Source organism: Pistacia vera, unplaced genomic scaffold (assembly GCF_008641045.1).
Source record: "Pistacia vera cultivar Batoury unplaced genomic scaffold, PisVer_v2 Contig1130, whole genome shotgun sequence".
In the NCBI taxonomy this organism is placed as follows: Eukaryota; Viridiplantae; Streptophyta; class Magnoliopsida; order Sapindales; family Anacardiaceae; genus Pistacia; species Pistacia vera.
In genome coordinates, this window is record NW_022195172.1 from 93,763 (window position 1) to 110,159 (window position 16,397).

Here is a 16,397-nt window from a genome sequence, read left to right on the forward strand (position 1 = left end):
ATTGATGAAAAAAAAAATTATAAATATATTAAAAAGTATTTTAAAATATAATTTTGGGCCCCTTTTAACACCTTTTTTTGGGGACGGGTTAAGCCGGGCTGGACTAATGATCACTATGATACAATTCATTTATACTGAAGCAGTTGCTGGACTCTTCTGTATTGATATTGTTACCATTAGGTTGTTAATTGTTAAGGCCACTAAGTTTTTGATTCCTAAGGCGGCCGAACGACTTGTGCATACCAAGGTTTGTCATAACGACAAGTTGATACCTAAAAGGTTTTGAAACGACAATAGGTACCTTCTGTCATGTTCTGTTAATGATTTTTGTTTATTAATAGTGAAAAGACTAAAATGCCCTTAGAAGTTTGAATTTTAGTTTTTTAAAATTTAAAAATTTCTAAAAAACCCCCTAGGTTTACAAATTTAACTAAATACCCCAATATATAAATTTTTTATAAAATACAAAACAAAAACCCCCCGCCACCTGCAGTGTCAGATCCGGCCACCACTGCCGGAATCTGGCCGGAAAGTTCGTTACGACACAGACCCGTCGTCTCTGTGTCGTAACGTGCCGATATTTTTCTTTCCGGCCAGATCGCCACAGATCTGGCCGGAAAAGACCAGATCTGGCCGAAAAAGGCCAGATCTGGCCGTCGAAGCAGCAACCAGATCTGGCTTTTTCCGGCCAGATCCGTGGCTAATCTGGCCGGAAAAGGCCAATCTACGGCCAGATCTATCCGTCGACGCCGCAGATGGAGTTTTGTGCGTCGTCGGCCAGATCTAGCCGTAGATCTGGCCTTTTTCGGCCAGATCAGCCACGGATCTGCCGGAAAAAGCCAGATCGCCGCTTACGCCACAGATCCGAATGGTCTGTGTCGGTGATGCAGCTTTCCGGCCAGATTTCGGCGTTGGTGGCCGGAACTGGCACTGCAGGTGACGGGGTGTTTTTGTTTATTTTATAAAAATTTTATATATTAGGTTTTTTAGTTAAATTTGTAAACCTATGGGGTTTTTTAGAAATTTTAAAATTTATAAAAAACTAAAATTCAAACTTTTAAGTCATTTTAGTCTTTTCACTATAATAAACAGAAATCATTAACGGAATATGACGGAAGGTATCTATTTGTCGTTTTAAAACCTTTAGGTACCAATTTATCGTTACAGTAAACCTTGGGTATGGTAATCGTTTCTCCCTTCCTAAGGCTTACCAAGTTGATTGCTCAAGAATGAGCCTGGATTGATCTGAATGTAATTTGTATGTTCTGACCCACTTGAAATTAATTTTATCTGTTCTTTTGTTGCTGCTTGGTATAAGTGAAGAAGAATTTTTTCTTTGTTCTCAAATTTAAATCTGCAGCAAGTGCTTTGCACTGCGGCTATGATTTGACAGTCCACAAATGTAGTTATGAGTTGAATGGCAATTCTCTTTTCACTTTTAACCTTTTCATTCAAAATTAGAGAAAGTAATGTCCTGTTATTTTTAGATAATAAACTACAACTGCTGCACATAAGAGTATTCAATAAATCCCCAAATAATAACTTTGAAGGATAGAGAAAATTATTCTGATTTGAAATCAATCAACTCATTACAACAAAATACTAGGATTTCTTACAAACATATGTAACTGAATGTTGGACTATAACATATCATGTTAATCTTGGAACTCATTTTGATGCTAATGCGTCAAAACAGGTTATTTAGGAGCAAGTCTTTCAGCTTTTAGCTGCGCAAAGATCCTCTCAAACTTACAAGACTACTTTTTCTTAAATAAACTACTTATGCCTAGAAAAACTTAAAAGTTGACCACTTTATCACGTTACCACCGTTACTCATCAAACTATCATACACAGCAATACTCAAGCATTGTGTCCAACAATGACCAGGCTGGAATCTGCTTACGAATGAACTGTAACTCCATGAAATTCAGCTTCACAACAGCACATAAACACAGCAGAAAAAGCGAAAAAAATGCAGCTGACAAGCTGTAAATCCAGAAAATTCTGCCAAAACCAAACTTCTCTACAAAACACTGCACAAACAACAAAAAAGGTGCAGTATTCAAGCTGCAGCAAAAACAGATATCAAAGGACACTAATCACATATCGAAATCCCACATGCTTCGGTATCCAACAATCCTGCGATTATATAACAAAAGTGTCGTTATTTATCAATAGATAGAAAACAAATAACTAGTCGAAATCTTATACTAGCAGAAATCATAAACCAAAAAATAAAAAAGGTAAAAGCACTCATCTCCATGACTGTTCTCTTTTTGGATTTCTTACATAATTTTTCTCAAACCCATTTTTCCAATTGGTATTTGAAGCATTACCCTGGCCATTTCTAATATAATTCCTCTGCAACAATTAGAAATGACATAAGTTAATTAACAGTCACTACAACTCAATTGACAAAGTTGGCACAAAAACGATTCCAAAAATCTGTTTTTGTTGGAAAAGCTGACAAAAGATAAAATAGACAACTTACAAATGGCGTATTGGTTCAATTGCTCTGTTATACAGCTAAGCCACATTTCTACGCTACAATGGATCAAAATTGATCCATAGACATGGTTTTACAATTAGGTTTCAAAAATTAAGATTCAAAACCAATCTAAATTTTAAAATAGACTCCAAGAGAAGAAAGAATGCATGCCACTGCCATGAGTGGTAATGATAACAAATTCCCATTTAATGCATGGTAAAGAAAAAATTATAGTGACCAAGACTGAATTCCTCTCAATAAAATATATTATAGGGACATCAAAAGAAACATGAGTTTTAGCATTAACATCTTTTCAACTTGTCTACTGAACAATTAGATTCAAAGTCAACATAAATTCAATTGACAGAGGACTTATCCGTATTAAGAGACTCACGCTTTTCTGGCGAAGAGCCGCGACGGAGGTAACAGCAAAATTTTGGAGAATCCACGGCGGTCACTCTGTTCACTTTTCTCTTTTGGCTCCTCAGTCAGATTTTAGAAGCTTTTGAAACGACAGGTTCGGACTCTCTATGGTTTCAGTGGTTAGGGTTAGGGTTTGGTTTGTCGGCGGGGAGAAGAAGAAGAAAAATGAAAAGCGGAGAAGAAGAACAAGAAATAGAAAATTGAAAAATGGCGAAATTGTAAAATTTGAGAGGGAATTTGATTTGGAAATTTTTTTTTTTTTTCTTAAGGCATTAAGTAACGTGGCCCACATGCTATAGACGTGACATGCCATGTGGCGTACCACGTCCGTTTGTACAAAACCTTTGTACAAATAGCATACTGTTTATGTATTAGATTTGTCATTTTCGAGTAATGCTATGGGTACTAACGGATTTTACTAACCAATGTACTAACTTAAAGCATTGTACCGGTACTATACGTATAGTACGGATACTATGTGTGATTTTAACAAAGATTAGCACACTGATTAATACAATTTGTTAGTACCCAAAGTATTATTCTTTGTTTTCATTTTTCTTCATTGAGTCTTGTGTAACATGTTTTGTTTACCATTTTCAATTTTTTAAGAATAATATTGTGCGTACTAACGGATTTTATTAACCAATGTGCTAATCTTTGTTAAAATCACACATAGTATCCGTACTATGCACATGGTACCCGTACTATACACATGGTACCCGTACTATACTTTAAATTAGTACACCAGTTTGTAAAATCTATTAGTACCCATAACATTACCCATTTTTTAAACCCAACAGTTACATATCAAGCAATGGAGAGAGATTAACTCGGAAAGAAGAGACAAACGCAATTTGGATTTTTTTGTCATTTTATTCATAGTTAGTCACTTCTTTCCTGGGATTTCTGAAAATTATTATACAATTCTATTCAAAGAAAATCATGTTTGATAACACCGTCCAAATTATTCCACGGCGTGATGGCGGTGCCTGGTGAGCTTAACATATGCGATCTGGTGTTGGGTTGCTGGCCCATCATTTATGGTCTTTGACAAAATAAGGAACATGCTGCTACACACCCTCACACCAATTTAACGCAGCCGTTTTGACTCACTCTGAGACTGAGTACGACCCAGGTTTTCAAGGCTCAGGCTTCCAAGTTTTCACACAGGATACTTACCAATCTGATGGGTGCGTTTCTTTCCCAATTTTTTTCCATCCTATCCAAAATACACGTTTATCTCTTTATTCTAAAAATACTATTCTAAATTTTATGGTGGGTTTGTTTCCCAATTTTTCCCCTATCTTATCTAAAATACACATTTGTTTCCCTATTCTTAAAATATTATTTTATTTTATTTAATAATTTACTAAACATCCCCAAAATAAAGTTTAAAAATTAAAAAAAATACCCTCACCAACCCACATTTACCAGATTCTGACCACTACCATCAAAAAATGACCAAAATCTGATATAATACTATTGACTGAATCTAACCCATAGTGTGTCGATCTATCCTTTTTTTGACCAGATCTACAACCAAGTATCTGGCTGTTGACGACCAAATCTTTAACCCTAACTAATCATCAATGACGATCATATCTTTGACCATCGTTGACGACCATATCTGACCGTCAATGACCAGATCTAACCTAAGATCTGACATTTTCTGACCAGATCCATTAAGAAAAGGTCATATCAACATGCGACCGACCACATCCAACCACTCGTGCATTAATACAACAACTCTGACCACTCTCCGACAGTGATGACCAACTATCAGTATTTAATAGGTGAATAGAAGTATTTTTGTTAATTTTTAATATTTTTTTACAAGGGTGTACAATAAATTAACAAACCTAAAATAGTGTTTTTATTAATTTTCAAATCCTAACTCATAATAAACAAATCAATTTTACTTTTTTTTCAAAATATTATTATAAAAAATATCAAGAATAATAAACCAAACTCCTATATCACTATTTAACCATTGATCCGTGTGATAAAATTTTAATATGATTTTAACCCATAACAGGACCCTAAAACTAAGATAGCATACAGAGCTAAAAAGAAAGCTAGACTTACTATGTTCATCATCTAGGGGAGTACTATAGGGAAATGAATGATCGAGGATCGCGCATGCGGATGGGTTCTTTTTCATTATTTTTGAAGTATATATTATCAATTGAGGATTCACGTCAAAAGATCCTTTTTCGAGAGAAACAGGGAGTCACAAACACCAACAAAGGGCAATCAGTCTAATGACACTCCACAGAGTATGCTTAAAATAGTTTTCTGACAAAAATATAAATAAAAATCTGTAATCACAAGAAATATACAAACTCGCAAAATGACTTCAACGCCGCTAGAATAAGAAAATTAAGCTCACACTGGATTTCACTAAACTTCCAATCGGAAAGAAAAGAACAGAATCTAGGAGTCAAATATTTGCCAAGTCCTTGTAAATTAATTAGCTGCATGATCAGAAGAAGGCACTACCAAAGCTTGCAAGATTGATTAACAAACAAGCAGAAACAATGTAAACACTGCAAAATGTGAACTTCAGGAGAAAAAGTAAGAACACTTCCAATAATATTTGTGGGCCATTGGAAAGGGAACATCTACTTCACACAAACTTTAAATCAAAATATTTCTCTAAAAGCATCCCTGAAAGCAGAATCTTATGCACGGCAAATCAGTTCAAAAGTTTCAAAATGACCAATTGTAGCTCAAGCCCATACCCAAATACTAACACCACATAGACACACAAACTGCTCGTGAGAATGTAGAAACAAGTGAAATCTTATTAGCAGAGATAACTTTATCTGAAATTTGAATCATTGATTTCAACTACTAAGGCACAAGTACCATATGTTAGTTGCCCATAAATAGTGCAATGACAATTTTACATTCAGTAAGAATTTCTAATCCCACCATAAGATTTCAACAACTCCAATTTTGACATGTGATCTATCAAAAATACATTAGAAAATTATCAAACGAATGGTGTAAACATGGTAACATAAAGAAATGCATCCACCCTACCGATGCCATTGTTATGATATAAGATGGGTCTACACATGAACTACCACCATTAGCCCCCAAAAGGCATACCCAAGTAGGACAAAAGAGCTTAATAAAGCATCTGTGTGACTACTAAAACAGGCCAGCAATAAAGTGAACTCATATCTCAACAATGATAACAACCACCTAACTAAAAAGACTCAACCTCCAACACCGTTAAACTAAGATAATCTGAAATATATAAAACAGGATCTCATAGCCTTGTATTGTGTTCATATACACACTCCGCAAGTCAGGACCTGAACTATACTTTGGCTTTTGCAACCAAATCAAATGAGCTACAAGGAGAAATTGTTATTACATGGATTCAAAACCACTTACCAACATTGAGGTATATCTAAGGTAACCAAGAGATTCTAACCAATAGTACTTGATGAAAATACTTCCCCTCTTTTCTCTTAGATGGTATTGAGTTATGTTACGACAAAGACAAATTTGCAGAGAGTCTAGCTGTAAGTAACAAGCCACCTTCTACTCTAAAGTCTTGTCACCGTTCCATTGGAATATTGGAAAACTAATTTAAAAATCAAAATTTGCCTTAAAAACATGAAAAGTAATTCCCAAATACGAATCAGTGCATAAGCAACAATAATAATTAAAACTAACTTCTTAATTAACAATCGAACATAAAATCCATAAGAAAATCTCAAAAGCATGAAACATAGTTGAAAAAACCTTAATAAAAATAAACCGTCAAAATCTCAATAGGCTGAGACATACTAATTCTTTAAAGTAAAACAAAAAAGAAGCAACATAAACCTTCTCTCTCTCTTGTGTATCTTCTTCAACGGTAAGATTTCTGGAACCTAGCTCTGGCACCACGTCCTCCAAACTTCTTAGGCTCACAGCGCCTTGGATCAGCAACAAGCAAAGTCCTATCATACCTAACCAGAATGTCCTTAATCTCCTTTTTGCTCTGTTCGTCCACGAACTTCTGGTAAAACGCTACCAGTGCCTTTGCGATGCTCTGACGGATGGCGTAGATCTGAGAAGTGTGTCCTCCGCCTTTCACTCGGATACGCATGTCAACTCCCGCGAAACGGTGTCGTCCAAGCAAGAGGATCGGCTCGTACGCCTTGAAACGGAGGATCTCTGGCTCCACCAACTCGATAGGGCAGCCGTTAATCTTGATCAAGCCGCGCCCGCGCTTGCAGTAGGTCACGGCGACGGCCGTCTTCTTGCGGCCGAAACATTGTACGGACTCGACTTGAGCAGGAGCTGAAACGGGAGTAGCCATGTTTGGTCAAGTGGGTGTGTGTGCTTGATGTGTCTTGAAACCCTAGTAGCAGACTATGTATGATATAACAGTCAGGAGGTATGACATTAGGGTTTTTAGATGGACGGCTGTGATTGCTTTCTTAAATATGCTTCACTACAATGACACGTGTAAACCCTTTTTTTTTTTTTTTTTCTTTTACATAGCATTAAGCATTTCGCCATTTCCTTAAAAATTAGACATAAGATAAAATTTTAATTAAAATATTATATTAAAATGCGCACTTAAAATATTCAGGGTAGAGAATACTATTTTAGAGCATATACTTTATGGATTAATTAAGTTTAAAAAACTGATAATATATTATTTGATTTTTTTTTTTTTTAATTGAAACTTAGTTGTTATAATAATACCTTTCACTTAGAAAATTAGCCCAAGTCTAGGCCCTGCCAAAACCAATGTTGGTTTTCAAAGGGTAAACCACTTTTTCCCAATGTTCTTAAAACTTGACCGGACTGACTGGTCGGACTGATCTGACCATCGACTGACATCCTTTTCGGCCCAAATTTCCAATTTCACTATTCACCCAAATCCCGAATCTTACCGTCGGTGAACGAAGGGTTACCAAGTGTCGGGGTTATAGGGGTTTTGTAGAGTAAAGGCTGATGGTTCAAGGGGTGGTGTCAACTTTAATTTTGGACACCGAAATCAGTTGGAATTTGGTCAAAAAAATTGACCCAATACCCAAGTCATGGCTAGCGAACAGGAAGCTATCAAGCGTCGGGGTTAGATGGGTTTTGTATAGTGAAGGTCGGTGGTTTAGGTAGTGGTGTTAGATAGAATTTTTTACGTCCAAATTTGGCTGGAAAAATCAACCTAATCGATGCGGTGTTCGCGAGTCACGGCCAGAGAATGGGGACCTACCAAGTTTTGGGGTTAAAGGGGTTTTGTAGAGTAGAGGATAATGGTTCAGGTGATTGTGTCGGATTGAATTTTGGCCGTCAGAATCAACCAAAACTTGGTTGGAAAAGTCAAAAACCAAACAAATCATAGGGGTGTATTTGCTGGATTTCAAATCAATAATGACTGAAACGTATTTTTAGGGGTATTTTTGCAAGATTTCAAACTTTTTGGACCACCAAAAACCACCGGTTTGACCAGTCAAACTGTAACCAGGCCCTTGATTGGATCAAGGCCCAGTCTGGTTTTCAAAACATTACTTTTTCCCACCCAAGGTTTGCCTTAATGACACTTTCCCACCCAAAGTTATATTTCGTTAATATACAAAATACACTTTACTTTCTCAGCCGGTGTTCGACGAGTTACTAAGAGCTAGAGTAAGAGGGGTTTTGTAGAGTAAGAGGGGTTTTGTAGAGTGAAGGACGGCAGATCTAATGTTGGTAACCGATTGAATATTCGCTGTTGGAATCAGCTGAAAACCAGCTAAAAAAAGGAAACTCTAACTTTGTGATGGCCAACAATCAGCGAAAAATCAAGTGTCGTTGTAGAGATGAGACCGGAGGTTCAAATGGTGGTGACAGACAAAATTTTTGCCATCGAAATTGACTTTAGATAGTAACGGAATATTAACTTTGGGTGAAAAAATTGTATTTTGAAACTTTTTTGGTGGGAATGGTCATTAAAGCAAACTTTGGTTGGGAAAAAGTCGTTTATTCATTTTTAAACTGTCAATCTACCTAGACTTTAGGTTCGCGTTTAAATTTACACTATTATAAATAATGTATATAAAATTCAATTATACAATAATTAATTATATTCTTCATTTCAATTTGTGTTTTTAATTCAGTAAAATATCACATATTGAAAATAAACCACATCACTTATATTTGCATACCCTTATTATTATTATTATTATTATTATTATTATTATTATTATTATCATCATCATCTTTGAGTCATTTCTTTTCCTTATAAAGTTTTTTTTTTTTTTTTTTTTATGTGACCACGGGTGTTCGGGCCAACTTGCGTGTACCTCAATTAATCTTTCAAGACCCTGAAGTGAACAACTGGGTAAATCCCCTTAGTGACCACCCTATTAGTGCCTAGGAGGACTCGAACTGAAGAACTCATGTTGGACCTCTTTACTCTTTTACCATTTGGTCACCTAGTGGTAGTTTCCTTAAGGTCTACTTGAGAGTCTTATGATAGCGGTTATGAGGGTAAACCACTGCAGTAGTTTTGAGGGGTTTTTAAAACACCCAACCTACGCTTGGGAGTTTATTTTTCAGCGGCTCTATAGTTTTTTTAAAATGATAAATTTACATATATACCCATAAAAATACCCCAACTTCAACCAATACTTGGAAGTATTTTTTTTCCAATTACCAGTACTTAGTATCAAAGTTCCTTCCAAGTTTACTTACTCTCCAACCTTCGTGTAATTAATTCAAATGCATTCATCTTTTGCCTTATTTATCGATGATTAGAATGATTCTTGATTATGGAAGTTTAACTTCAATTTCATATGTCTTTGCACAGATACTTTGTGGTAGCATTATCGATTGCTCTATTTACGGAAAGTTCTGTCAACATGTAGGAAGCGCGTTCGCAATCGCATTGGTTGCTTCCATTCTGCTTATTCTGCTTTCTATGCTGTCTACAACAGCCTCCTTTACAAATGGGTTTGTGATTAGAGATATTAGCTATCCAAGTTCTACCTCCACTCATGCCACTGTTGCAGTTTGTGTGTTAATTTAATTATATGTTCTATGTATTTATGTATGTCCAGGGTTCATTGAAAGGTATTTAATTTATTTGTATGTTCTTTCATTGTATGTTATTTAATTTATTTGTAAGTTTTCACTAAAATATATAATTTAGTTGATGACATTTGTTATGCTGGCACTATTAGCATACTTGGTAATTAGACTTCCATTCAACGACTAGATTTACTGAAAATATATGCAAAAGAAGCCGAGTTCACATAAAGTAATTGTTATAAAACTATGCTCTTCTAGAACCAAGATCAAATCATATGACTTCTTTCCTTGTGTTATTAAACTTGCCAATTTGTGATGTAGGAGAGTGTAAGGGAAACAATACACAACCAAGATCATTCATTTAGATATAAGGAACGAGATGATTTAAACTGAGGAAGGTAAAACTATTTCAACACAATCATTGAGGCAATAGTACCATTAACTACAATCTCTGCAATAAATCTGCAAGTGAATCTATCACTTTGGCAGGTTGAAAAGCATGGTCATAAAAAGAGGGTCCCAATAAGAACTTACAAGTTCATTCCCTACATGACAAGGTTGCCCTCAAGTCTTGAAGCAAAACCCTGGGTACTGGCTGCCCAAGACTCTTACCTTTGTCCAGATGGTGACCATATACATTGCAATTGAAGTTTTTTATGTCCACTGCCAATTTTTAAACTGGAGACTCTGTACTCTAAGTCTGACTTAGCAAAACTCTTCAAATAAGCCTCCTGTAATTGATAATTTAAATTTTCATCTAAAATTCAATTAATTGGACTTCACTTTTTTTTTTTTTTTTTTTTTTTTTTTGGGGGGGGGGGGGACAATCAATTGTCTAATAATTAAAAACCAAACTTTAAATAAAAGAGGAGCCAATATTTATACTAAAACAGAAATTAAAATCTATTTTCTCACTATTATCAAATGTATTTAAGGAATAAATGTGTTATTCCTACACTTACACATATCAATTAGTAGAACCCCAAAATTTATAATAAATTCTGTACACATTTAGCCAATATTTGCACTAAAATGGAAATTAAAATTTGTATAATAATGTTCAGACATTAGTTTTCAATCTCAAATGATAGTCACAATATCTCAAATGTGATTAATTTTACCACTAGAATAGTAACAAATTGAAAACCTAATTAAAAAGAGTAACATTTTGCAAATCAATTAAGAAGAACAAATTATCCTTCCCTTATTTAAGTGTGACAGATATGCCTTTAAACCCAAACAAAAAATGAGAGAAAAAGAGAGAAACAAACCTTGTAGAGAATTGAAGAAGTTGGAGAATGAAGAATCAAATGAAAAGAGGTCAGTCTTTTTCTTTGTCCTCTGTTTTGTGCCTTTTTTTATCAGCAAAGTGATTATTGTGTATCAGGAGATAATTTTGTAGTGAAAAAGAGTTTTTTGGGATAAAATTTGAAAACCAGCCAAAACACTCCGATTTGGGGTGTTTTATAAACCCCTCGAAAATACACTGCACTGGTTTTGGAGGTTTTTTAAGCCAGTCAAAACCAGTGCATAAAAAAATTGGCAAGTAATGGGTTTAGAACATTATAATTTTTGTTCCATGATAAATAAAATCTACATAAAATCTATGATGTCACATTTTTTCTTATGATATATTTTTGCATGTAATGTTTGTTTTGCTCAAGCATATTATGTTAATGTTTTTTTTTTTCTCAAATATATTAAGCTGTAAATATTTGAGGAAATTAATATAACAATAATATTATGCTTAAAAAAGTTGATAAGCATTTTTTAATAAAATAATTATTACATTTTTACATTAAACTACTATTCTGATTATCATATGGCAAAGAATATTATTAATGAAAGGTTACTCCATATTCTTCTTTGTCAATGACCGGTAGCTTTAAAGTTGTGTTTGGTTAGGGGTCTAGGAAGATTACTTCGGCAATATTTCTTTAATTTTCAAGATTCTTTTGTTTGGTTTTCAAATAATAAAATATTTCGATAATCTTTTAATACAAATAATGTTTATTGTTGATAAAATAGGTAGTAATCAGATTACCACCTCAGGGAGTGTTATTAAAAGATTACCAGTGTAATATGAACTTTATACATATTTTGCCCTTAATTAAATATCATTTCGGACACATTTGTCCTCAAATGTCTATCAAATAACAATTAGCCAAACTGTACAAAATGACTTCTATGACCTCGTAAATTTTTTTGACAGAAATACCTCTCATTTTACATAAAATTAATCTTAATTTTGTTACAATTTACTCCTAAGAAACAAATTTTTGGACAATAATGCCCTTAATCTGAAAATTATTTACATAAAACCCTAGCCACCCAAGACGATTGCCGATCATCGCTAGAATGGCTCATGACCTGCTAGAACTGGCCAGTCGTGTGCCGATCCGATGTTCTCAGCCAGTGGCCGTTGAAAACGGCCAGATCCACGACCGTTAATAGCCATAGATCGATCGTTAATGGTCATGCATATGGCCAGAAATGGCCGATTTGTGGCTATTAATGGCCGTGGATCTAGCCGATTTGTGGCTATTAACGGCCGTGGATTTGGCCGGAAACCATCAGAATAGATCTAGTAATTTTTTACAGCCATCTAGCCATTTACAACCAGATCCGACTAGTCGTGTACCCTCTGGCACTAACGACAACAACCAACACTCATCTAGGGTGGCTAGGGTTATTTTGTCAAATTTTAAACTTTTTTTGTGGCTAGAGTGTTTTAGCTAGATTATCAAATATAGGCGGTTAAAGTAATTATAATAATATTAAAAAGAAGGGCAATTCAGTAAAAGTCCCTCCCATAATTTTTTTATTCATCTTAACCAAACATATTAATTATTTATACCTAACAATCTAACCAAACGTATATCACATAAGATTCCCAATAATTTTTCAGGTAATCCATCTCATTAATAATCTTATTATTTTACTAATAAAACATTCTTGAAACCAAATGCAGCCTAAAGGCGTGTTTGGTTTGGGTAAATGTCATAAAACTTTTTTAATATCATCTTATATTACGGGTGTGTAAAAATACCCACTACCCGAACCAATCATGCTAACCAAACTGAGCCGAACCGAATTTTTGGGTACCAGAAAATTCGGGTCAGATTCAAATAGTAGTTCATGAGATACCCGAATTCTCGGTTTGAATATCGGGTTATATTGAATAATTAAGCCGGGTACCCGGTTTAATTAAAAAATAATAATAAATTTAAAACATTCAAACAAAACTATTAAACTAAAACACGATTCTTTTCTTTCTTTGACTCATTACAAAAGCCCCAAAATCACTTTGACCTAAATCTTTAATTTCTCCGGTTCACCACTCCACTCAAGTTCGCATTTCTTCTTCAATTCTTCACTGGCGTCCGTCGTTCTCGTTCCAGCCGGCATCCGGTCGTCGTCAGTCCTCTATCCTCAAACACTCACAACAGCCGGCAGCCACGCGTTGATGTCGTCAGTCCTCTGTCCTTAAGGTATGTCAGTCTTATTCTCTGTTCTATTATCTGTTTATTCTCGGTTGGACGGCTGCTTATTGCTTAGTTGAGTTCGTCTTTAATCTTTATTAAATAATTTAAAGCTCAGTTTGATTAAGCTGTTCAAAGGGGTTTTGTGCCTTCTCTGACTCCTATTTGGAAGCTTATAGATAGTGTGGTGGTAAGAAGCTAGCTACGGTTTTGGTTTATGAATGTTGATTAATTTTTTTCTATTTTTTTATTTTTGGGTTCCTTTATCATGTATTGAATGTGCTTACTGCTTACAGGCTGAATTTTTTTTGGACTCAGTTTGGTTTATTAATTTTTTTGCAATGGGAAATCTAGTGTTTATCTATTAATTAATGATGAAGCACTTTTAATTTGGTTAACGCCTTACCGTACCCAGAGTTGAATTTGTGAGTTTATCAATTTGGTTTACACAAATCTGGTTTGATTTACAGACTGATGAAGCACTTTTAATTTAGTTTATACCTTACCCAGAATTGAATTTGTGTGAGTTTTTAAGTTACTTTTAGGAAGTACTTTCATTCATAAGCACTTATTAGGCTATTTGACTAGTAAATTGCCTCAGAAAATGTTATTTAGTAACATATAATATATAATTAATATGATAATATCATTAATTGTGGCTATTTGTGCATTAAATTATTTGTAATGGATTGATTTGATTTGGGGGTCCAAATTCCAATTGTTAATGTGTCGATTTTGAGTTTAAACCAGAATTATCAAACTAACTTTATGGTTATTCTTTATAATATCTTATCCTTTCAGAACAACTATTTTATAAGAGGTAGAAGACGTTATCTCAAGTTTTGAGAATCATCAAGGCGTTTATCATGCCAAAGAATCCCCTTCCACTCCAGACACTTTCTCACTACATCTCTGCAGAGTTCCTTTCCAGTGAAGAAAGCCAGATTAAGCGCTCAATTTATATTCTGTGCCTTTGTTTCCTGTTTATTTTGGCTCTAGTCATACGACATCAAGGTGATTGCCAAGTAATAAACACCTTTGAGGGGTTTAATGTCTTCGTGGTTTGCATCATGTTATCAGTCACCGGAGTATATTGTGTGTTGCTGATCAGAAACCAGCCCGAGCTTGCAGTTCTCCAGAGATGTTATTTCATGCTGTCCGTTGTTTCAATGGCATTAGCTTTATCAATATTGGGATATGCCTTGTTTCTGGAAAGTTTCAGGTGGGTTTATGGATGACTAAATTGTGGCAAGATGAATATCTCAGCTTTTCAAATTTGATGGAAAAGGTAAGCAAAAAGAAATTTATCAGCCAAAGATTTCTCTTATGTTGCTTTTTGACTGTCAAATTTGATAAACATAAAACTCGGCTATTTTTCTTGTGTTTTAGAATAGAGTAACTCTAAATTAGATCCAAAATATGTTATTTATATGGGTTTCGAGTTTGTTTCAAGATTGTTTGTATGTTATTTGCTGATTATGACCAGAGTTCTTGTATTTGTGTGCCTCATTGAAATATGTAAGATTCATGCATATTTGGGGATTTGGTTTCAATGCCTTTCAGCACAGCACAATTTTTATTTGAAGAATTTGGTGGTATGAAGGTCCTTATGATTAAAGCTTCATTGTTAGTCTGGTTCTTGGATTTGGAAGAAACCTCAACAGTTTGAAGAAGAGACTATGTTTAAATTCATTTTGAATTATTATTAAGTAAACAAACCTCAGATTTATTGTCATTTGGTGGAGGTTAATTGACTGAATTTCCCAATCTTCGTTATCACATTTTGATTCTTTGAAATGACCAATTCAAGTTCTAATCAATATTGAGCTAGAAATGTTTTGATTCGCAACCGGTAAAGATTATTTTCTTGAACAGTGCTAGCATGAATTGAAACATAAATTTGCATCTCCTTACTGCAGCAGGAACAGAAATACAGTGGTTAACTTTTGTATTGAGAAATTCAGGCCTCTGCATGTCTCCTAATCTTCTTCTTTAGTTTATCTCTTCAAGTTCTTTTCTCTTCTCCTCTGCTTTAACCTTTCGTTTCTTCACCTTTAAAAGCACAACCCCACAATTGAATAGGTAACAGTACAAAATCAATGCTTGAAAATAACAGCTTTCCAGATTTGATGTAAGAATTAGGAAAAAGGAATTATCAGCCACGTTTTTTAAGATTACTCTTATGTTTCTTAAATCGATGTTTGTTATTGCACTTTTCTGTAAAATTATTAATCTTCTGTATTCCATTTTGAATGTTGAATTTGATAAACATATAACTCTGAAATTTGCCTTCCCTTTTAGAATAGAGTAACTCTAAATTAAATCCAAAATATGTTATTTATATGGATTTCGAGTTTCTTTCCGGATTGTTTAAATGTTATTGCTGATTATGATCAGAGTTCTTGTATTTGTGTGTTTCATTGAAATATATAAGATTCATGCATATTTGGGGATTTGGTTTCATTGCCTTTCACCAGAGCACAATGTTTATTTGGAGAATTTGTCTATATGCAGGTCTTTGTGATTACAAGCTTCATTGTTTTGTTGGTCTGGTTCTTGGATTCGGAGAAAATCTGCATAGTTTGAAGAGACTGTACATGTCAGATTTCTGGTAATTTGTAGGAGATTTAAAGAATGTTCTTTTTGAGCTTTTGCATTTCCTAATCATCTGTATTAGCTAGCTTTTTTAATCTAGAATTGATCACGTTTGCGAAGCTAGTTAAATGATTGCCTTTTGATACACCCAATTCAAATTGACATGTTTTGATTCACCAGTGAAGAAAACTCTTTTGGTATCATTATCGAAACTGAAAGATGAAAGAAATTCTTTACGGGTATTCAACACCTGAGAATTTTCATGAAACACTAATTATAGCAAATAGCAAAGGATATATGGGAAAAGAAATGGATATCTCAAAACTAATGGAGGAGAGGTCTGTTATTATTACAATCAAAGGAAGATCTATCTTTATTCTTCAAAGTTG

General features: G+C 34.5%; 1 protein-coding gene and 1 long non-coding RNA gene across 2 annotated transcripts; one reads left to right on the forward strand and one right to left on the reverse strand.

Annotated features, from left to right (window-relative positions):
- Window positions 1–6,657: 6,657 nt before the first annotated feature.
- Window positions 6,658–7,297, reverse strand: LOC116142738 (40S ribosomal protein S16). Its single transcript, XM_031428145.1, has one exon. It carries the CDS (start codon window positions 7,230–7,232, stop codon window positions 6,780–6,782), a length of 453 nt encoding a protein of 150 aa, XP_031284005.1. The 5' UTR covers window positions 7,233–7,297; the 3' UTR covers window positions 6,658–6,779.
- A 5,901-nt stretch (window positions 7,298–13,198) lies between these two features.
- Window positions 13,199–16,376, forward strand: LOC116142746. The gene is made up of 3 exons (XR_004130037.1): window positions 13,199–13,422; window positions 14,215–14,701; window positions 15,928–16,376. It is a non-coding gene; the product is annotated as an uncharacterized LOC116142746 (long non-coding RNA).
- The last annotated feature ends 21 nt before the right edge of the window (window positions 16,377–16,397 follow it).